The sequence below is a fragment of the Podarcis bocagei genome (genome assembly GCF_964188305.1).
Source record: "Podarcis bocagei genome assembly, chromosome: Z".
Lineage (NCBI taxonomy): Eukaryota > Metazoa > Chordata > Lepidosauria > Squamata > Lacertidae > Podarcis > Podarcis bocagei.
This window is the reverse complement of record NC_138140.1, coordinates 22,122,258-22,145,682: the sequence shown is the minus strand read 5'-3', so window position 1 is coordinate 22,145,682 and position 23,425 is coordinate 22,122,258. Positions and strand designations below refer to the sequence as shown.

The following is a 23,425-nucleotide window of genomic DNA, read 5'->3' as shown; positions in this document are numbered from 1 at the left end:
CAGAGGGCAGCAGCTGTGACATGAAGCATTGCCCAGCTTTATTCCACCTGCAGGAGGTGAATTTGAAGATGGACAGAGATGATTATCTGGCAGTGGGATGCTGTGGAGCAATAATAAGGCAAGTTCACTTGCTGAGAGGGACCTCAGCTTGAAGGGGGCTGATACCCAGTGTCAGAAGCAGGTTGGTGTCTAGCTGCGGACCTTGTGAAAGTTGGCAGGTGTTGGTGGGTGGAAGGTGGTGGAATTCCCATTCTGTAAGGCTGAAGCAGGCTGGTTTTGTCTTTAGGAGCTGGTGAGTATTTGTGGGTTGGAGACAGGGCACATTTGTGAATGGATGGAGAAAGATGAGGGAATAAGTCTGTTGAAGTTCTTCACAGATATTGCTTGGTATATGCTTGTGTGTGAGAGAGGTTTTGACTGTGGTTGAGGCTAATGGGTGTGCACAAATGTGATGTGTGAAAGAATATTAATGAATAGATGAAACCCATAGAAGTTGGCAGGCAAATGTCACAAAAGTAAATAGTGGCTGAGGGGAAAGAGGTAGTTCTTATGGGGAAGCAGGCAGGGAGGGTAGAGACCCATCAGGAGAAGGAGGCAGAGGAGAAATCAAGGCAGGACCAGCTGGAGACACAGTAAGTGGGGGAAAACATTTGGCTCCTTCTTGTCTATTTGAGTTGCCAACTTTTTGTGCTTGTCTTGTGCCTGTCTCACCTATATAGCTGTAAAAAAACTAAAAACTAATGCTATCACTGAGAATTCCCACCCCTACCCATCCCTGATAAATTTATTAGGATCTCTAGGTTTTGAAAAGTTATGCTTTAGTTGAAATATGCCTGCTGGGTCTAGTAAGGTGTTGATCCTTCAATGTGAACTTTCATCCATGTATTTTATTTTAAATGATTTTATAAGCTGCTTAGACTTTTCAGTGTACAAGGTAAAAGCAATAAACAATATCATTAAAGCAGAAATACAGAAGATCAGCAAAGCAGTAAGTATGAAAGCATGTTGAAACCAATAAAAGCATACTTTTGGGGTAATTAAAACAAGTTAAAACAGAGTCCAATCTTATGGGTCAGGGAAAAGAAAAAGAATCTACAAAAAGATACTTTGTGGAATCGGGGGGGGGGGGGGGAATCAGACTGTGAGCCATAATGAGCCACAAAGACCGGGGTTTGAATGTCACTTCTGCACTCAACTAAAGAGAATGTTTTACCCTCGGTCTCCCTCCTTCCTCCCTGCCCCACATATTTACATAACAGTCTGAGATACTTGCAGCTGCCAGTGCCATGCTACGGATTAAAACTGTGCCAGATATGGCTGGGGGATGCTACCTAACACCCCACAAGAACATCGGGCTTCCTAGCTCAGCAGTCCCCACATCTGTCTTTGCCAATGTGGGGTTTTAAGGTTCCAAGGTCCCCATTAAGTTCCCCTGCAACACTTTCATCACCCCAGTTTGAGATTTGAAGCCTAAGCTTTAAGAAGTAGCCCCAGTTGCAGTATGTGTTTTCTTTCTTTCTTTTTTAAAAAATATTGAATTGTTTAAAAGTGCAAACATAACAAAATGTAAGAAAACAAAGATTTAAAAATTCAATCTGTATAGCTTCTCAGCCTGGAAGGACAAAAATACAAGGATCTAGAGCAGCTTCAAAGCAATTCCCTTTTAGGAATAATAAATATTTATTAAAGTATTATCCACTTGTGAGTGCCATCGTTATTGAGAATAAAGGTTCTATATAGTCTTAAATTTGAGTCAGGCATTTGCATATACTGGTGGCACAAATACTGTCACTTTCCCCTGGGAAACCCAACCTTTAGCACTCAAGATTAAAGTTAAAGAGCAAGTTTTCCCTAGGAAAGGAACAGGGCAAGGGGGAATCTGCCAGAACCGTGCTTTCTAGGCATGGAACAAGCAGAAGTATGGATGAGCCCTGAGTGACCACCTGCCTCAATATTTGTGTAACAAATAAAACCATACCCTATTTGGGGGGGGGGGAGTCATTCAAGCTCTACCCTTTAGATGCTTTTAGTTTGTGAGAAATCTTTTCAAGGGCAGCATTTTGCAAAAACCCTTGAAGACCAGCAATCCAGATTATTAAGATTAATATCCAAATTACTGAGAGGTGTGCTTTCTTTGCTTACAGATATACACCAAAGAGCCCCCTGAGGAAGCCAGACAGATCCAAAGAACTGGAAGCAGATTCTTCACAGAGCAACTCCTATAGGAACCCACTCTCCAAAATGCTGCGCCTCAAGGTATGTCCACCTTAAAACCTTGCTTCTTCTCTCACTGTATGAAAAGGGGGTTTAAATCAGGAAATATTGCTGTGAATTTCCCACTCAGGAACTGCACTCCTAATTATCTGCTTCCCCTGTGGTTTGAACCCACTACTGTTTGCAAACAATTTGTAAAGAATGGTCTGTCGGCAAAGGCAACCCCATTTAGGTAAATTTAGCATATTGTAATTTTATTTGTATTAAGGGTTTTTATTAGTTTTATTCTTGTGCTTGTACTGGAATATAATTAGCTGAAATCCTAAATAGGATGGGTGGTATATAAATGTTTCTGAGTTGTTAGGAGACTGCTATTCCTCAGTTCCCAGAGCTTCAGTCCCCAAAGTTCTCCGGGAAGAGGGACTGGTGGTTAAACCAGTCTGAGAACATGTGGAGACTTTTTCGGGAGGGAGAGAAACAGGGAGTTGGGACAACCAACTTTTTTGCTTCCATGTAACACTCGCGCTAGTTTTTATTGTCTTCCTGCTGCCTCCCCCCCCCCCCCGTGCTTCTTCTTTATCAGTGGTAAGATTTATTATTTTCCTCTGCCCCCATCCAATTCTGCTTTCACATCTTGAGTTTATCTGGAAAGTATACTGTCAGGGAACGACTTGGCTGAAGTTGCTGGAGGAGACTTCGTTCCTTTAATGAAGACCAGGTTGCTTTCCTAATGCCTGAAATGTGCCGCGGTGAAAGCAATCGCGGGGAGGGGGGTGGACGGGGGGCGGTGTTGGCAGGAAGGATGGCGGAAAGCGAGCACTTGTGGCTTTGCAAACCTCTTGAACCTTGGGGGATTTTTGACAATCTTCAAGGCTTTATCCAAATCCCAGCAGCTTCAGTGGGAAATGGGAATCCTTCTTTGCCCGGTAGTGATTCCTGCCCATCAAACAGCTTGGAGTCAGGTGAGAGGAGGGCGAGCCCATAAATCTTGTAAACTCCGAGGATCCACTCATGGGTGTAGCCAGGGGGGGCAGGGCAGCTGCCCACAGGCATGGGATTTTTGTTAGAGGGGTTTTGGGGAGAAATCATGGGTAGAAATACGTGATTTCATTACGTGGGGCAGGCTTCTGCTGGGGGGGGGGAGGGGCAGAACCTCAGTTAAGTGAGTGCTTTCAGTGCTGCCCCAACTTCAGCTTCAAAGCTGGACTATGATAGACCATGTGGGAGAAGAGACTCAGCAAAGAGCATTTAAGAAGGCTGAACATAGCAGACCTAGTAAAGTAAGTGAAACGCTTTTGCCCTACCACAAAAAGCCTCTGCTCATCTCTCTTGCTCAGCCATGGGTATGTCTAAGGAGTCAGGGAGGGGCAGCTCCCCCCCCCCATCAAGTAAATCAATACAAAATCTTAACTGAGGTCCTGCCCCCCCCCCACCCCAAACATAAATGTTGGCTATGCCCATGTGCTCAGCCATATGCACCACTTGTACCATAGAGCTGTCATTCAGTGCCTTACAGAAAGTAAAGACATGGCTAGTGATAACGATGACAGGGGAGTGTCTCAATGGGCTTTGGTTACTGAGTATGCACCGAAAAAACTGCATTGGGGGAAAAGGAGGAATTTGAGAAAGAAGTGCTGAAAAGGTTTTCAGCAAATCCAAGAAAACTTGTTTTAGTTTTGTTTTTTTAAAGCAACATAAAAAATACATGTTCCTTGTAATTTCGCAAAATATACCCGTTAACCACATGAAAGGTACTCCCTGGTGCTAATTGTTTTATTTAACTTCCTAGTTTTCAAATGACTGAAGATTTTGACTGGATTTTTCTGAGCACTTGGGGGCAAAAGAATAATTTAAAACAACTGTTGTTGAGGCATTTCATTCTGAATCTGCTAGAGAGCCTGACAGGGGTTGATGGCAAGTGGGTGTCCTGCCCTCCACCACCCCAGAACACAAATCCTGGCTACGCCCATGGTTCTGTGCCCTTATAAGCTCCCACATTGAAAGAACCAAACCAATTCAAATTCAATTCAAACCAAACCAATTCAAATTGGAAACATTAGGAAGAACTTTCTGACAACAATGGAATGGAGGTGAGTTTGGAAAATGGTGGACTCTCCTTCGTTGGAGGTTTTTAAACCAAGGTTGGATGGCCACCTGACAGGAATTCTTAAACTGTGATTCCTGGATTGCAGGGGGTTGGACTAGACCCTAGGGTATCCCTTCCAACTCTGCAGAAGGTCGTCAAGTCTAACCCCCTTCAGTGCAGAAATCTTAACTACAGCACCCATGACAGGTGGACATCCAAAAAAACCTCCAACGAAGGAGAGTTCACCGCCTTCCAAGTAAGTCTGTTCCACTGTCAAACAGCTTACTGTCAAAAATTTCTTCCTGTTTAGTCGGAATCTCCTTTCTTGTAACTTGAAGCCATTGGTTCGAATCCTACACTCCCGAGCAGGAGAAAACAGGTTTGCTCCATCTTCCATGTGACAGCCCTTCAGATATTTGAAGATGGCTATCATATCTCCTCTCAGTGTCCTCATATCCAGGCTAGGTAAAGGTAAAGGGTAAAGGGACCCCTGACCATTAGGTCCAGTCGTGACCGACTCTGAGGTTGCGGCACTCATCTCACTTTATTGGCCGAGGGAGCCGGTGTACAGCTTCCGGGTCATGTGGCCAGCATGACTAAGCTGCTTCTGGCGAACCAGAGCAGCACACGGAAACGCCGTTTACCTTCCCACCGGAGCAGTACCTATTTATCTACTTGCACTGTGATGTGCTTTCAAACTGCTAGGTTGGCAGGGGCAGGGACCGAGCAACGGGAGCTCACCCTGTCGCAGGGATTCGAACTGCCGACCTTCTGATTGGCAAGCCCTAGGCTCTGTGGCTTAGACCACAGCGCCACCCTGTGTCCCTCATATCCAGGCTAAATATACCCAATTCCCTTAATCAAAGAATGTATCAATTTTACGACATAAATAAGGACAACCAGGAGTCAGGCTCAGCAAGCAAGGGAAACCCATGCCACCTTAGAACCCAGCTGGACCTCATTACTGAAGCAAAAATCACCTGCAAGCCCTTTAAACCCCTTAGGGCCCAGGGAAAGCCAATGGCTAACCTGGGTGGGCAGTCAAGCACAGATCTGGACCATTCTTTACTGAGCTGCTGCATTTATGTGGCTCACCACATGAGGGCAGCAGTTCCTGAGGAAGGCGAAGGCCTTGGACTCTGCCCTGGACTCATTAAGGAATGGTGGCACAAACACCTAACTAATAATTATAATGCTTGCTAGTAGAGGTGAGAGAGCAGCTCTGTGGGCATAGCCTGTTTTTCCCCCTTCTTGTTCAGGTTTTACATAGTCATTTAGAATAAACAAAACATGTCATGTAACAACAACCGTGTTAGGCAGGTCAGTATCATTATGTTGCAGATGGGAAACTGAGGCTGAAAAAGGCAAGCCTCAAGCCACATGGCAGAGGTGCAGTTTGACTCCTGATCCAATTTAATTTCAAACTGATAAGGTTTTTTATTTATTTATGTTGTAAAATTTATACACTGCTTGGTTATTTTTTTAAAAAAATGAAAGCTCTCACAGCTGTCTAAAGACTGCTGTCTAAAATAATCGACAAGGAGAATTAGCAACAATAGTTTTAAGACTTTCCTCCTCCTAGTGGTGCAGTAAAAAATTGCTAGCACATTGGCAAAGCTAAGCAGGGTCTAGTGTGTGTTGCAGGGGATTGGCCAAATCAGTGTTTCTCAACTGGGGTGTTGGGGGGGGTCACCTGGGGCCCCCAGGATATTCCAAGGGGGGCACAGGTGAAAATCACGTAACTGGGGAGCCACGGCACGAGACTAGGGGGCCACAGAGGGAGGCGAGAAGTGAAGAAAAGAGACGTGGCCGAGAAAAGAAAAAAAACAAACAACAAACAACCAGAAGTAAAGCAAACACAGTGGTACCTCGGGTTACATACGCTTCAGGTTACATACGCTTCAGGTTACAGACTCCGCTAACCCAGAAATAGTACCTCGGGTTAAAAACTTTGCTTCAGGATGAGAATAGAAATCGTGCTCCGGCAGCGGCGGCAGCAGGAGGCCCCATTAGCTAAAGTGGTGCTTCAGGTTAAGAACAGTTTCAGGTTAAGAACGGACCTCCGGAACGAATTAAGTTCTTAACCTGAGGTACCACTATAGAAAGCAGAGAAGTGGAGTGAACCGAGAAGTGACCATAGTTCCCAGTGGATGGATCGCCACCCCACCCACCCCCCTACAGCAACGATGCTTCCATTTCCTTCTCCCTCCCACTTTGGGATAAAGCAAAATTGTTTTTCATGGCATTTCCTACTTTGTATTTGGTAGAATCAGGTTTCAGTAGTGTGAATTATTTGCTCGGCCTAATGCGGAATCGCCTCAAAGGACAGAGATGATCTTCGGTTATCCCTCACAGAGATAGAACCGGATATAAAAAAGCTTGTCCTCAAGAACAAGGTAGAGAAATACTTAAAAGTATAAGTTTTTACATAATTGTCTTTTCTATAAATTATAAAAATTGTAAGTAAAGCATGTTCCATTTACAAACAAAACTGCCTTTCTTAATAACTACCTTTGTATAGGTAGGAAGGGGGGGCCACAGGAAGGGAAAAAGTTCAGAAAGGGGCCACAGCTCAAAAAAGGTTGAGAAAATTTGGACTAGATGACCCTCAAGGTCTCTTCCTACTCTACCATTCTATGATTCAAAAATTAAGATAACAATAGACTGATAACAGGTTGAAACTCACATCAGCTTTCTAAACATCTGGGTAGAAAGGTAAAGGGTAAAGGGACCCCATCTGGGTAGGCTTGTCTAAACAAAAAGTGTTTTCAACAGGTGCCAAAAAGAATACAGTCAAGGTGCCTGCCGGATATCAATAGGCAGGGAGTTCCAGCAATACTGCTTTTAAGCAGGACAGAGCCTAGTAGGGTAATTTTAAAAGGTTTTAAACAAAAAACAAAAAAATAAGCAAAATCATCACAAAATGGTGCAGGGACTCCAGTACCCTTTGTAATCCTTCTTGGCACCTCCTGGGTCTTCCTTGACCCTCCTAAAAAGATGGCATTGCTCCCGAGTGTGGATCTCCCTGACATTGTTCATTTCAGCGCCTGGAAGCCTTCATCAAAAGGATGGTCCTGCTAGGGTGACTGTTTCTGCCTCCTTCCAGCTCTCTCTTAATGCTCACTTCATCCCGTGAAGGCAGCTGCTTAGCAGTTACTGCTTCCAGGATGGAGCACAGCATATGAGCAAATGTCCATATTTAGGCAGCACGAGGAGGAGCTACTTGGTTTGTGCAAACTCCCCCCCCCTTTTTTTCCCCTCTCTTGGCTGATGAGGAAAAGCAGGCAGGCAATGCTAACTTGCTCCAGTCGCTCAGCCCCTAGCTCTGGGCCTGGACGTCCAAGCGCGTCAGCAGCTTTGCCCAAGGATATACAGAGTCCATCTGGACCACGGCAGGGCTTCTCCAGCCTTCTGCTGATGGTGGGTGAATGTGCCTGCAGCAACAGCAGCAGCAGCAGGAGCCCTGGCTGACCACCGGTCCTCCTCAGGATGACTCCCCAGCAGAAAGCCAGCTTGTCACCACAGGGGCAGAGTGAGCAGAATTTGGGAGCCTGTCCTCCCACCCAGGAGTGGAGCAAGGCAAGTACTTGAATGGTGTGAAAGGAGGCTGAAGGTGCAGAGAGTCTGTGTCAAGAGGTACAGCTAGGCTGGCTGTTCCATGTGTCTAGAGAAGTTACCTCTCTGTCCGGGCTGGAACGGCTTGTTCCCACATTCCTTCCTGGACGTTTCACTTTTTCCAATTTGTTTTTCTTCCCCTTCCCTTCTATTTATTGCTCGTGTGCTCATTTCTCCGCCAGCTTCCCCTGATGAGCCGCTCTTGAATCCTTGCTTATTTTCTTTTACTTGATCGTACCACAGAATCTGCTGAACCCGCAGCTGCTTCCTCAAACCATACGTATTTCCCTGCACCGGGATAAACTTTCCGTGCTTAGCTAGACAGTGTGTAACCACTAGACCTGTCCAACACACTTTCCTCTCGGCAGCCAACACATCTCTGTGCAGAGTACATGCTTATACAACGGTTTTCTGTGTGCTGTTCTTGTGCATGCCATATATCATGCACATACTAAAACAGACAGGCAGTGCTTCTGAATACCAGTTGCTGTAAACCACAGGGGCAAAAGTTACCCTTGAGCATCCCACTGGGGCATCTGGTAGGCCCCTGTGAGAACAGAACGCTGGACTAGATGGGCCATTGGTCCAATCCAGCAGGCTCTTATCTGTTAGACAATATTTGCTCAGCACACCCATTAGGCAGAATTCCATAAATATGTTTGTGGTTTACCAAGACTGAATAATATAATCACAGACTGATTCACGGCTTGACATTTCAGGGCCATTTCACACATTCCCAATCTAAACCCAGATTTATATCCAACCCACAGCCAGTTCTCTACTTCTGGAAAAGTGTAACTGTCTAATATGCATATTTTAAAGCACCTGTCAGTCACACTAACAGTTCACATTCTGAAGACTGTCTAGGACTATCTGGAGCTACATGGTGGCCATGCTCTGGTCAGAAGCAGTAATTCTTCTGAATACCAGTTGCTGGAGACTACAGGAGGGGAGTGGGCTCTTGTGTTCAGGTGCTGCTTGCTGGTTTCCCACAGGCATCTGGTTGGCCACTGGATGCTACACTAGATAGGCCACTTGTCTGATCCAGAAGAGCTCTTCTTCCTTTCTTCTGTTTAAGTAGACACCTGAAAATTGCAAAGCATAAAGAGGCATTTCGTGTAAAGCTGTTGGGAGTTTTGTTGCTAACCTGGATAGTTAAAACCATGACTCTATTCTACTTGAATTCTTCATTCAAATGTTTCAAGGGGACATCTACTTAGGGTGGCCATGTGTCCTACATTCCCAGAAGAGAGTACTGTATTTGATGAGCTGTCCGGTTTAACAGCAGAAAACCCTAAGAAGCGAGAGCAAGTTGTACACCAACAGTTAGGACCTTGGCAGCAGACTAAGCAGAGATGGATATATGCATTTCTGTTTAAATTATAGTAATCATTTGCAGTATAAATATAAATTAGCACAGGGTGATGCATTTCCTCTCCTGGAGTGATGAGTAAGTGGACAGCTTATACCCACTGGGTAGGAAATGCCTAGCAAAGAAGGTGCTCAGTTGCTCCAGACCAGCTTACTTGATGCTTGAAGCATGAGCCCTCCAAAGTTTAGGTAGACCTACGCCAGCTGCTGCCCTCCACTTGTAGAGGTGGCCAAGTTTCACGGTGAGGTGAATTTCTGTCAACCAAGGCTGCTGTTTTTTATACTGTTGTTATACTGTTGTGATGCTGTTTTGTCTGCTAATGTTATAGAACTGAATGCTGTACAGGTGGTGGTGGTGAGGAACAACAGGTATACTTGCAGAAGAAATTATCCCATTACCTGATGCTAGTTTAGATGCTATAAAATCCCTCACCTTTCCTCTGAGGAGCTCAAGGTGGCATGCGTGGTCTTCTTCATCATTTAAATCCCCACAATATTGTGAGGTGGGTTAGACTGAGAGGCCATGACCAGCCCCCAAGGTTGTGGAGAACGAGGTTCCTATTTTTGTGTGGGAGTGTACTGTGATTCATGCCTTTTGGGGGAAAGCCTTTTATCTGACCTCCAAAATCACTAAACAATCTATGTCTCCTCTAATTCGGCACTTGCCAGGCGTATCACTGGATTTGACCCCAAATTCTACCCTTAAATCTAAAGAATTAATTTCCTTCCTGAAGCTAGGCTAGTTATTGCCCAATATGGAAGGAAACCTCTAATATACCAATAGTGGTTGGGGTTAATAACATCTGGAACATTGCTCTATCAGAATGCCTCACATATCAATGGTGAATAATCAAGGGCATCTCCAAAAAGATACCTTTGACACAATTCGATCTCCCTTTTTCTCTTTTATTGGGAATGGGATATTTTAATGCCATAATCATTACAGAGGTGTCTGTGGAAGTGATATATTGATTGAAAAATGTCTAGTATACCAGATCAGTAATTGGGTCCCTATTGAGGGTATTTGGTGAGCCAACATGACAGTGATGAGGGATTGAGGATTGGAGTAATTTTTCTGTAGGATTATGGCAGTGGACAAAGTTGAAGTGTAACTTTTGAATAAACATGTGTGTTTTTTAATAATAATAATAAGTGGCATACATGACTGTCCATAGCCACTGTATGTCAACAACCCTGGTCACCCAGTGAGCATTGTAGCAGAATGGGGATGGAGTGTCACCTACCACAGATGTATGGTAACTAATTTATAAGAAAATCAATAGCTCACCAATAATTGGCTACCTTGTAACAACTCAGAATCGTCAATACAAACAAATGTGACCAAAGGAAATAGATTTGAAATTGATATGAGCAGCAAAACCTTAATACAAAGTGAGGAAGGTGTTTTGTGCCAGAATCCAACTTGGTATATTGTAAATAAGCAATAAATGCTCTCAGAGGGGCTCATCTCCAACCCCCCCCCCGCTGCCCCCTTGACTCTTAGCTCTCCCGTAGGTCCTCCCACTGTCCTCCAGGGGGCGGTACCACCCACTTTGGGGACCACTGCCATACACTACCATGCAAAGACATTTCCCTTCCCAGTGACTGTCCCTGTCACCCTCCAGCTCTTCCAGCTGCAGGCATTGATTTCTTTAGTCTTACTAGCCAGAGTGGTGCAGTGGTCAGAGTGTCAGACTAGGACACTCCATCCCCATTCAGGTGAAGGTTTTTGCATATTTGGTAAGTCGTTATATATTAATATTTTGTGCTGCAAATTTGCTTCACCCTTATGTTTTTGTTAGTAAGAATATGTAAAAAAGACTTTTATGCAATATTCTTTGCCATTTATATTTTTTTCTAAGCACATGCTTATTTTTACATAGGTTTATTTTTTGAATAAGGGAGCAATTAATTGTTACTCTTCTGAATTTTACTGTGTTAGCATCCTCCTTAGCGGGTCATGCAAAGCCCTATTCTAAATAATGCTTTGACAGGGTAGGGGGCACTGGTGATGATTTCAGGGAATCAGGGGACAGTGGTCCAAAAAAGTTTGGGAACCACACTGGTCAGTGGATACACAGTGCTGCCCACTTGGGGTTTTCTCCTTTCCCCAGGTGCCCCCAGTCTGTCCACAGCACAAGGTTGGCTGCCCTCCCTTCTTTTCTTGTTGTGCCAAAGTGAGAAGATTCAGAAATGTTTAAGCCTTGTGGGAGCTACTTCTAAATAGCTTGGTGTTAGCTTGGATAGCTCAGTTGGTTAGAGCACGATGCTGATAAGACCAAGGTTGCAGGTTCGATCTCTGTATGGGACAGCTGCATATTCCTGCATTGCAGGGGGCTGGACTAGATGATCCTCAGGGTCCCTTCCAACTCTACAATTCTATGATACTTACTCTGAATATTATTGCTCCCTTCGAGTCCATTCCTGCATACCAGTGCGGATATGAAAGGTCCGTCCCGTCCCGTCCCCCCACCCAGTAGGATTAACACTAGGGTAGTTACAAAATCCCCATCTCTGTTCCTTCACTTTTGCAGCCCAGTCTCAGGTGGGGGGTCATTTTGGTGATTTTTCAGAAAGGTGTGGAATTCAGCATGGTGGGGCGAATGTTATTACTATCATTATCATAGTCATTTATTTAGACCCCACCTTTTGCCCTGACAGGGTTCAGGGTGACTAACAGATAAAAACAAGAACCACTAAAAATAGGGGGGGAACAATACAGTGGTACCTCGGGTTACATACTTCAGGTTACATACGCTTCAGGTTACAGACTCCGCTAACCCAGAAATAGTGCTTCAGGTTAAGAACTTTGCTTCAGGATCAGAACAGAAATCGTGCTCCAGCGGCGCGGCAGCAGCAGGAGTTCCCACTAGCTAAAGTGGGGCTTCAGGTTAAGAACAGTTTCAGATTAAGTACGGACCTCTGGAACAAATTAAGTACTTAACCTGAGGTACCACTGTAATAAAAAAACAAGTAAACATTGATAGAATTAAAACTATATATACATACACAATCTTATTACAAACATACAGATAATTACCATAAAACCAGCATGGTGACAGCCCTTTCATTAAAAGCAGCCAGTTCTCAAAAGAAGGACTTCACCTGCCAGCAGAAGGCCAGCAAGGAGGGAGCCAGTCTAACTTCTCTAGGGAGGGAGTTCCAAAGTTGTCTGGGTGCAGCCATCACTGAGAAGTCTCTCAGGTCCTGGGCCCCCATGAAGTGTGCCTGTGAGGGTGGTGGGACTGAGAGAAGGCAACCCAGGCAGGTTCCTATAAGGGTATAACGTATTTCAAATAGCTTGGGCCTAAGCTGTGTATCAATAACACCCTGCACTCCTTTCCTCTTGGTAAATGGTTGCTGGTGGGTGGTGGCAAATATTTATTTTATTTGCAATCAGAAGAATAGGGTGAGCCCCTATGAAAGATATTTCATGTATCCAAGAGTAAAGAGGCGCATCTGTGGCACACTACAGAAGCCATGCCATGTGAATGCCTGACTAAATAGCACCATATCTCCTGGGCCACTTTCCCCTGCCTTGCAGCTGCCGTTTCCCTGCCAACCCCCGGAATATCCATGAAGTGACATGAGCTGCATTCACACAGCAGTCTATGCCATTTCACTTATTTAAATTTGTATACTACCCTTTATCTATAGATCTCAGACTGGTTCATAACCTAAGATTACAATATAAAAAGCACAAAATGATTCATTCTCTCCTACTACCTGTTGCATCTAGGCTGCAACTGGTCAGTTTCAGTGCAAGCCTATGATTGCTGGCTGCATCTTGCCTTCTTCTCCCTATCATGTTACTTTGGTAAGTAGTTCGATAGGGAGAAGGTCCTGAGTGTGTGTGGCTCTGCTCATGGATTTTCAGAATGACTTCTTAATGGCTTAAGAAAAAGAAGGAGCTTGGTCTATTACAAGACCAAACTACATTGCAAGGTGGGTCATTAACAGACTGATCAACAAAGACCTGAAATTTAATAAACAGTGTATGTAAAACTTTAGAGCCAAATGTTGTTTGACTCCCAACTCCCACCATCCCTGATGATTCTGGAAACCTAGCAGAATATAGTGGAAGTTTAGGACTGATTTTTGTATTAATTGCTTTTGGGGGGTGATATTTGCAACCTCATTGACCGAGAAAATGGTGAAGGGTAATGTGATAAAATGTCAGGCTCTAATCTGGCATGCAGTCCTTTCCTGCTGCTTTCATGGGGGGGAATCATGGGGAAACAGAAGCAAGTATGTGCAGAAATAGGGGTGGGGGCATTGCCCAGTGATGTAGTGCAGTGTTGTGCCACACCACACCCACTGGTGTGAATGAAATTTATCACCATGTGCCAGCAGATCAGTAAAAAAGCAGCACTTCCATAACACAACAGTTAGAGTACTGCAGCATGAAAGGAATGTTAGAAAACTACCACAGTATTTCCTGCATCTGAATGCACCCCTGGTGTCAGGAAATGTAACATCATTTCAAGGAGACAAGTTGCAGTTGCAGGGGGGGGGTGGGGGGCAGCAAGCAAAGGAGGCTAGTGGCACCACCTCTGTTGTCAAACAGCTGGAATAAAAACACAGAAAAACGCAGCGTCAAAAAGAATGGGCCTGTGCCCTATGGCTATGGTGTATGTAGGACTGGATCAAAGGACAGAAGTCCAGGGCCCTGCAGCCCTGGGCCCCCAAAATGAGCGTGGCAGGTGATGCAGCACACATGGTTGCTGAGCTTTTTTTAAGGGAAACCCCAAAATTGTTGAGGTTTTTGTTGTTCAGTTGTTGTTTTTTACTTGCCTATGATCCAGAACAAAGCACCACCTTTAGGAAATTCCTCCCGGACATTCATTCCGCCTCTGAAATCATGGTAATGTCCAAGAAAATCCAGGCATACGGCAGTCCTACTGGTGTGGGCATGCCTGGGAGTTGAAGACACCAGGCTGATACTTACCACTGTAGCATCCTTCCTTTCCACTTATCTTTTCTTTAAAACGTTTTATAGCCACGGGGCAGATACCTGGCCGTGTGCATGGTTATCGGTGCTCATTTTATCATTTCTAATTGGAAACCACACCGGTCTTCTTTTCTACAACAAAATGCTGATTATTAGTCCCAAAGAAATGTATTGAAAGCATAAGGAAGCATGTCCCATTTTGTTACTTTAGTCATGATGGTGCTGTGATCTCAGTGACTTCAAAATGCAAAACTGCACGTGCTCAGAGTCCTTCCTTTATTTCTTTTTTTTAAATCAGTGCTTGTAAACTTTTTAAAAAAAAAATATTTTGGCTCTAACATGGCAGGAATGTAGAACCAGCTTCAAACGCAGCTAGGCTGTTCTTTTTATTAATTCAGAAGCTGGGCGGGGGTGGGCAACACACATCAAACAAAATGCAGTATTTCGTAAGAAACAGCGTGACAGATACAGGATAGGTGTGGACTGTGGCTATGTTTACAACACTTCCCAAACAAACAATGGGAGTATACTGCATGTGTCCACTAGGTCAGTTTTTATCTGAGCTGTGGCACATCTGGGGAAGGGGATTCAAACCATTGGATGCCCCTGCATACAAAACATTCCCAGTGCATGGAAAGCCAGATTGATCTGCTTTACCCTGCTTTTTCTTAGTGCAAGGGAATTTGATGGTGTGAAAGTGGACTAATGTCTGGAGTTGCTCTGCCCAGACACAGGGCCAACCACCTTCTGGAGAACTTAGCCATGGTGGGAATGTGGGTGGTTTCCTCTCAGACATTTAAGGTAAAGGTGAAGGGACCCCTGACCATTAGGTCCAGTCGTGGCCAACTCTGGGGTTGCGGTGCTCATCTCGCTCTATAGGCCGAGGGAGCCAGCGTACAGCTGTGGCCAGTTCTGGCGAACTGGAGCAGCGCACGGAAACGCCGTTTACCTTCCTGTCGGAGCAGTACCTATTTATCTACTTGCACTTCGTGCTTTCGAACTAAGTTGGCAGGAGCAGGGACCAAGCAAGGGGAGTTCACCCCATTGTGGGGATTCGAACCACCAACCTTCTGATTGGCAAGTCCTAGGCTCTGTGGTTTAACCCCACAGCGCCACCCGCATCCCTCATTTAGGACATTTAGGATGCAGCAAATGCCTAACACTTTAGAACAGTCCTTTCAGCCTTGGGTCCCTAGTTGGACTGCAACTCCCACCTTCCCTGGCTGAGGAGGCTGGGAATGATGGGAGTATTAGGCCAACAACACCTGGGGACAGGAAAGCTGAAGAACACCAGCTTGGATGAAAGAAATTCCCTCCTCTTCCTGAAAGGAATAACAGTAAAGGTAAAAGCACATCAATCCTACACAGCTTCTGTGGGAAGGAAACATGAATCCCTGTGATCCATGTGTGTAGGGTGAATAGCAAGAGAATCAGCTGGGTGCTTAGATTCAAAATGTGAGGCTAAACTCACCCTCCAGCAGAAGAAATTCCCCAATAGCAGATTTTGAACTCACAAAAGTCAAGCAGCATTATAATGTGGGGATATAGGTTACTGTACCCTTTTATACCACTTAGCTGTATCCAGAGCTTCCCTCTTTCCTACCCCTCTTAGCACTGAACTGGTCATAACACTGAAGTAAGTTTCAAATGTGTTACTTACAAAACGTTCTAAAGGTCAGATTCATTCATGTATCCAGACAGCAGCAAGGAAAACTCAGGCAGAATACTCTTGGATAGAATATACAGAAAGGTTGCTTCAAACACGTGCTCTAAGCTTGGAGCCTGCTTAGGCCTGCTTAGACACGTCTTCTTTGGCCATTAACATCATGTGAAGAGAAAGAGAACAGGAAGAAAAGGCTTCACTTCCTCTCTCATTTGAGAAGAGGGGGCATCACTTAGCTGAGTCTAGGAATCCAGCTCTATAATCTTAACCCCTTCACACACTAACTAGCACTAATGTGTAGTTATGTTTGACTGCAATTTCCCATAGTTTTTATGTCCAGGCTGCTTCAGGTTGAGCTTGCAGTTATCTTATCTGTGCCTCCCCTTCACATGGAACTGCTAGGTCCTGCATCTTTTACAGCTAGATCATTGAATCAGTTGTAGCAGATAAAGCAGGCCTGGTCTCCAAGAGGTCTTAGAAGGTTTAGGGCAAGGATGAGGAATCTCTTTAAAGACTGGTCTCAGGCCCAGACATAACTGCAATTTGCCACTCGTTTGCTAAATTCACAGGTCTAATGGTTGGGCCAAGTGTGCAGCCAAACAGCAGAGGGAACTTAAGAGGTGACAGGCTAGAAGTTTACAAAATCATGCAAGGCATAGTGAAAATTGGCTAGAGAAAAGTTTTCCTACCTGTCTCATAACTCTAGAACTTGTGGACATCCAAGGAAACTGAATGTAGGAATAGATAAAAATTAGTCCTTATTAGTAGTATTAGTGTTACTGAAGCAAAAAAAAAATCAACACAAGAATAGAGATAGAAATACAAAGCAAAACAAACAGTGCAGTATACTCTCCTTAAACCAGGTAAGCAGAGTACTTAAAACCATTCCAAAAGCCAAATTTCACACTACCATGGAGAAGAAGAAGAAGAGTTTGGATTTGATATCCCGCCTTTCACTCCCTTTAAGGAGTCTCAAAGCGGCTAACATTCTCCTTTCCCTTCCTCCCCCACAACAAACACTCTGTGAGGTGAGTGGGGCTGAGAGACTTCAGAGAAGTGTGACTAGCCCAATGTCACCCAGCAGCTGCATGTGGAGGAGCGGGGAATCAAACCCGGTTCCCCAGATTACGAGTCCACCGCTCTTAACCACTACACCACACTGGCTCTGGGTGTCTGTATTTGTTGGATATATGGAAGACTAGATGGCCCATTGGCCTGATCCAACAGGCACTTCTTAAGTTCTTCATTCTACTCCAGTGCTTTTCAACAGCAATTCATTGTACAGAAATTAGCAGGTGGCAAGTGATTATCAAGACCTGGCCAATCCAGTTTTTCCCAGTCAGTTGGCAATCCTTTGTCAAGGTGCATATGCAAACTAGCCAGAGGGAAAGGAAGAGAGCAGGGTGTGGCTTTTCTCATGTCTGTACCTGCCCAAATTCCTTCTTAATAATGCCATTACTTTGCACTTGCCTGTAGCTTTCAGATGTCCAAAGCACTTAACATTATCCCGTCATCTTACAACAATCCTCTAAGGTACACCAGTATTATTAGTGCCAAGTTGCAAATGGGAAGTCAAGGGTGATTGGCTTACCGAAGGGCGGGGGGGGTGTGCTTCCAAAATTCTGCATCTGAATTTCATAGATGAGTAGAGTTGGAAGAGACCAAATGGTTATCTAGTCCACTCCCTTCAGTGCATGAATTTGTTCCCAGATTTTGGAGTTCCAACTTTACCTGAAGATTTTGCTTCTGAAGTGGAGCTGTGCCTTAGAAAGTTTTTATCTTTCCTTCCTGCCCCCCTTCCCATTTCCAAATTCTGTACAGAGCACTGCTTTCAGTTCCTTCGCATCTCTCTCCCCTCTCCCCATTTTGTGGTGATAGTATATTTCGGTGGTTTTTAAGGTTTACCAGTGAGCACATAACTCTTGTGTACTGACACACATCTCAAAGGTGCCTTCCATCTTGCTCCCTTTTCTCCCTCAGGTGGTGTATACACACACCAGTATACACACACAAGGTGGTGTATACACACCCAGATTGGCGTTTTCTAAAGGCGTTTTTGTAACCATTGCTTTGCAAGTGTCCTTACCTGCAGCCTATGCAGGCAGCACGAGCAATTGTTAAATCATTGCCATTTATATATTTGGGCAAAACCTGCAACCAGTTCATTCAAGGGTCTTGCAAAACATGTTTCCTGACCAGGAATTGAACCCAGACCGTGGCGGTAAGAGCGCCGAATCCTAACCACTAGACCACCAGGGATTTTTTTTTAAATTACTGCCATTTGTACCTACAGAAGGTGTATCCTCTTTGCCTAAATTGTACATTTATTCCTTTGCACCCTCTCCTTTCAACGCTCAACACCGTTTTTTAATCTCTTGACCCCCATAAGTTTATTGATAAACCGGAAGACTAATATCACTGTGTTTATGTTAGCACTCTGTATGTCCAGTGGTTTCCTTCCCTTGCACCATGCAGGAAACTTTACAACTACATACCTCTTTTCTTTTGGCAGTGCACTCTAAGTATGCTCAAAGGCTATCTGCTCTGGCACAATGCATTGTAAATTACAGTGTTTCACTTCAAGGTACCATATTTTTCGCCCTATAGGACACACTTTTTTCCCTCCAAAAATGAAGGGGAAATGTGTGTGCGTCCTATGGGGCGAATACAGGCTTTCGCTGAAGCCTGGAGAGAGAGAGGGGTCAGTGCGCACCGACCCCTCTCGCTCTCCAGGCTTCAGGAAGCTCCACACAACCCTCGGGAGCCCGGCGCAAAGCGGAGCTGCCTGCACTCCCGGGCTTGTCGCAGCTCCGCGCAACCCTCCGGAGCCTGCTGTGGCTTCGGCATCGCTCTGGCTCCCATTCTGGGGGCTGGGGTTGGGGGAAGCTAGGGCAAAAAATACGGTACTTGAGTTTTGCTATGCTCTGAATCTCCATGCCCTGGCACTAGACTGGCTGGGACCCAGTTTGATTTATTTAACGAGGAGTGCAAAAAAAAGGGGTGGTTGGGAGGCACTTCTGGCTTCCAATATATCTGCTCCTGTTATACCTATTAATTCCATTGGGGTCATTGTGGTTTCTCAAAGGGCAACACACAAAATAGACATGCCTCAAACCTGTCCAGCTGCCACCATAAGCAGTCTGATGCCATGCTTCTCCGTTGAAAAAAGTTTATAGGGACTGTGACATTAAGTTGATCAAAGCTTTGAAATTTTAATAAACTGGATTCAGCAGCAGCAGCAGCAACAACAACAACAACTGAAGTGCCTTTTTGCAGAATCCACACATGATGTTATTAGCACCAAAATACTGCCCTGTACTTTTTCATTTAATCTGGATTTACCCTTTCTGGAGAAAATCCAGTGTGTTGGTTGGTTGTTTTTCAAGTCGGTTGCCGATGACCCTTTTGCAATATCCATTTACATCCCCTTTCTGCAAAAACCCTGTGTCTTGATACACAACCTTTTGGAAGAGTCTGCTCTAAGTTCGAAGCGAGACAACAGCTTCCGCCACCCTAGAGGTGGAAGGTGGTTTTAAAGAGTGGTGGCTGCTTCTGATATGTGGATATCCATCCTTCTTCCACCTCTGCTCTGAAAAGGTTTTGCATGGATTCAAAAACCTGCCAAACCTCTTTGAGCACATGTGCCAGTCAGTAACAGGAAGGAAGTATATCTGTACAACATAGAAAATGATGCCTCTCCTAACCCCACTTTTAGCCAACTTAAAATACTATTGTCTGTCTCCTGCTTTAAAAGAATGAATGCAGCATGTTTTAAATAAGGCTCTTTCCTGTAAATTGTATGCCAACAAACAAGACCTTTTCCACTTAACGTTTCCCTTAAGGGGAACGTTACAGTCGGCTGCCAGTAGTTCTGTGGAGCTGCCTGGGGTGCTATTTATTTATATACAAACTGGGTGCTGTTATTAGAAACAGCTGGCAATGCTAAAAGTTAAATTTCTAGTTCATGGGTTGAAGGGCTTCAGACGTCTTTACACCTAGAGAGAAGCACTGATTTCAGTGCAAATGCGTTCACTATTATACATCCCTGAGGCATCCTGGTGGTGGAATGGTGCAGTCTTGTTAGGTCCTGCAAGTTATGGGACAAGGGGAGAGAACATAGCATGGGATACTGTTTTTAGGCGTATTCCCACCGCTTCTGTAGCATGAAATTCTGAGCTCAATATTTTTCTAGGGTCTCTGAGCATAGGTATTCTGTTTAACTCTTGCCTTTATGAGTCATCAGTTGACATCACCTAACACACACACACACACACACGCCTAACTAGGCCCATGTGCATTACCACATAGAATCACAGAATTGTAGAGTTGGAAGGGACCTCAAGGAATCTCAGCTGAAGCATCCATTATAAATGGCCATCCAGCCTCTGCTTAAAAACCTCCAAGGAAGGAGAGTCTACCACCATCCTCAGGAGTTAATAATGCACTGACTGAAGCAGTACACACATACACATTCCCATGAATTTATTGTCAATCAATTTCACTTGATGACACTCTCTCTCTCTCTCTCTCTCTCTCTCTCTCTCTCTCTCACACACACACACACACACACACACACACACACACAAAGAGCTACGTTGTGCAAACATCAGCAGCTTAAAATGCAGCTAGGTCATTATATTTCTTAATTCTGATTGAAGCTGGTTTGGGAGAAAACAAATCAAAATGCAGGATTTCAGAAGAAACAACAGGTTAGATATGGGTTGTGGCTAATATTAGGTGTACACTGCTTCCCAAGCCAGAACTGGGAGCACACTGGGTGCCAGAAAGAGTAAACAGGAGGGTGCACACTAGGGTATTAGGAGTCTGGGGTAGGAGCTGTCCACTCTAGCCACATGGTGTGTTCATTTGGATGCCAAATCCCCTGAATTTTGGTGGTTGCAAATGGCATCCCTACACAAAGAATACTGTTGTAGCTGGGGTACCAGAGTGAATATTATAAACTAATAAACAGTTGTATTTAGATAATATTTGGGATATGGATGCAAGAGAACTATTCCTCTCCCCCCACCCCTGCTCTGAGGAGTGGAAAGAAACAATATAATTAGCAGGTTGCCTAGATGATGGGGGGCCTGATGTCACAAGAAAAAATGTCCTTTTTGAAATCTAAAGGTTTGCTGGGAGGAAGTGGGGCAGAATTCCATAGGCTGATGTGGAGGTGAGAAGCAGGAACAAGGAGATGGTGCATGGGATGTCTCTGAAAGCAGTGCTGGGTGGTAGGGAAGGAGTTAGAAGATAGGAAGTATAGAACATAGGGTGCTGCCTTATATTGAGTCAGATCACTGAGTTCCTCTAGCTCAGTATTGTCTACACTGACCAGCAGCAGCTCCTTACAGGGTTTCAAGCAGGGTGCTCTCCCAGCCCTACCTGGAGAGGCCATTGGGAACGGAACCTGTGACCTTCTGCTTGCAGAGCAGTTGCTTTACCACTGAACTACGGTCCTTCCACAGATGGTCTACTTCATGTACATGTTCAATCCTGCAACAACCTTCCTCTTTAAAACCTTTGTAGGAAATAAACAGACCGATAGGAAATAAACAGACCAATAGTGTTGACAAAAATGGGTGGAAATTTTTCCAAAACTGAATGCCCAAAATAATTACTCCCTCCAAAAATCAGGCAGGGTGGGTTTAAGCTTGCAGCACTACCAAGACACAAAATGCAAAACAAAACACAAAACAAAAGAACACCAGTATTCCTCACACCACACCCCCCATATAACTTATTGTGTGTGCGTTTTCCATTGAAGTGAGTGTGTTTGGAGGAGGAGAGAGGGAGCTGTCCTGTTTTTAGAGCTGTTGCTTGTGTTATCAAAGGAAGAAAAGAGAGGCAAGATGGGCAAAAGCATTAAAGAGAGTGGGAGGCAATTAGCATGTTTTCTTTTCCTTTAGACTAGAGAAAGGTTGCTTGTTTTAAAATCTTAGGTAATTTCCTGGGGGCTGACCTTAGCAGACTGGAAACTGAGCCACAATGAACAAAATGAATCTCAACAGAGACAAATGTCAGGTTCCACACTGAGGCAGGAATAACCAGATGCACAAATATAGGATGTGGGATGCCTGGCTTTTGTAGCGGTCCGTGTGAAAAGGATCTAGGAGTCTTAGCAGTCCTCAAGCTTCACATGGGCCAGCAGTGTGGTGCACCAGCCAAAAAAAGCTAATGCAATTCTAGGTAAAGGTAAAGGGACCCCTGACCATTAGGTCCAGTCGTGGCCGACTCTGGGGTTGTGGCGCTCATCTCGCTTTATTGGCTGAGGGAGCCGGCGTACAGCTTCCAGGTCATGTGGCCAGCATGACTAAGCTGCTTCTGGCGAACCAGAGCAGCACACAGAAACGCCGTTTACCTTCCCGCCGGAGCAGTACCTATTTATCTACTTGCACTTTGACGTGCTTTCAAACTGATAGGTTGGCAGGAGCAGGGACCGAGCAATGGGAGCTCACTCCATTGCAGGGATTCGAACCGCCAACCTTCTGATCGGCAAGCCCTAGGCTCTGTGGTTTAACCCACAGCGCCACCCACATCCACAGCGCCACCCGCATGCAATTCTAGGCTGCATCAATAGAAGCAAAGTCTCATTTAGCTACGGGCAGTTTGAGGATGTTCCATCTACCATCTAGAAATGGTCTAAATGAATAAACAAAGTGGGTAGGTGTGTGGAGGGTTCAGCATAAATCCACTTCAAGTGCACAATTAATGAGTCAACACCACAGGCACAGGATAAAGAACTAAGCTGCAACTTTAAACAGCTATGGCTTCCCCCCAGTGAATTCAGGGCACTGCAGTATGATAAGGGTGCTGAGTGTGGTTAGAAAACTCCCCCATTCCCCTCCTAGAACTACAGTTCCCAGTGTGCTTTAATAATCCCTCTCCTCAGGGGACTCTGGGAATTGTAGCTCTGTGAGAGGAATAGGGGAGGAGTCTCTAGGCACCCTTAACAAACTTCACTTCCTAGGATTCTTTGGTGGCAACCATGACAGTTTAAAGTGGCATAATAATGCTTCAAATGTATGGTGTGAACATGGACTCAGAAAGGCAGAGAACTGGGTGTCTGTGTGAAATGACTTGAGAACTTAGTTCTGGCACTGGTCACAAATTTCCTGGGCTGTGCATGTGCTCCTTAGGTTTCTGGTGTGTATACCCACACAGCAAGGCCACTGTTTTGCACCTGGTGCCAGTTGGTGGTCCATAGCTACACAGGAATCTGCCTTACACTGATCTATCTACCAGTATTGTCGATACTGATGGGCAGCGGCTCTCCAGAGTTTCAAGCAGGAGGCTCTCCCAGACCTACCAAAAGGGAACTGAATGCCTTCTGCATTCAAGGCAGGCAGAGCCAGCGCAATACATGTGGGCACCTGAGGTGAACCACAAAATGGTGCCCTCCCACCAGGGAACAAGCGAGGATTGAAGAACTACATCGGGAATAAGGGAGGAATAAAGATAAACATTGGGAACAAGGCAGGGAATCAGATCAACCTTACCTTTTGGCTGAAGTGTGAATCAAAGT

At 44.9% G+C, this 23,425-nt stretch overlaps 1 protein-coding gene and 1 long non-coding RNA gene across 12 annotated transcripts in view; one reads left to right on the top strand and one right to left on the bottom strand.

Moving 5' to 3' along the window:
• Window positions 1-23,425, top strand: part of LOC308578395 (rho GTPase-activating protein 20-like) — an 88,313-nt gene continuing 64,888 nt past the window's right edge. The window contains exons 1-2 of one of the 5 annotated variants that reach the window (XM_081178682.1): window positions 1-118; window positions 2,145-2,256. In XM_081178682.1, coding sequence (XP_081034808.1) covers window positions 21-118; window positions 2,145-2,256 — 210 coding nt within the window. In that variant the 5' untranslated portion in view covers window positions 1-20. Of the gene's footprint in view, window positions 119-2,144; window positions 2,257-2,804; window positions 3,177-3,407; window positions 3,495-6,297; window positions 7,880-23,425 lie in introns of those variants that run through there. The other 4 variants (XM_081178687.1, XM_081178686.1, XM_081178684.1 and 1 more) reach the window with 4 other exon arrangements.
• LOC308578488 overlaps window positions 7,198-23,425 on the bottom strand; it is a 44,140-nt gene continuing 27,912 nt past the window's right edge. For 3 of the 7 annotated variants that reach the window (XR_014003934.1, XR_014003935.1, XR_014003939.1), the window contains exons 3-5: window positions 16,590-16,628; window positions 15,898-16,046; window positions 7,198-14,369 (exon numbers count right to left, since the gene is read on the bottom strand). This is a non-coding gene — a long non-coding RNA (uncharacterized lncRNA). The remainder of the gene's footprint in view (window positions 14,370-15,897; window positions 16,047-16,589; window positions 16,629-23,425) is intronic. The other 4 variants (XR_014003936.1, XR_014003940.1, XR_014003937.1 and 1 more) reach the window with 3 other exon arrangements.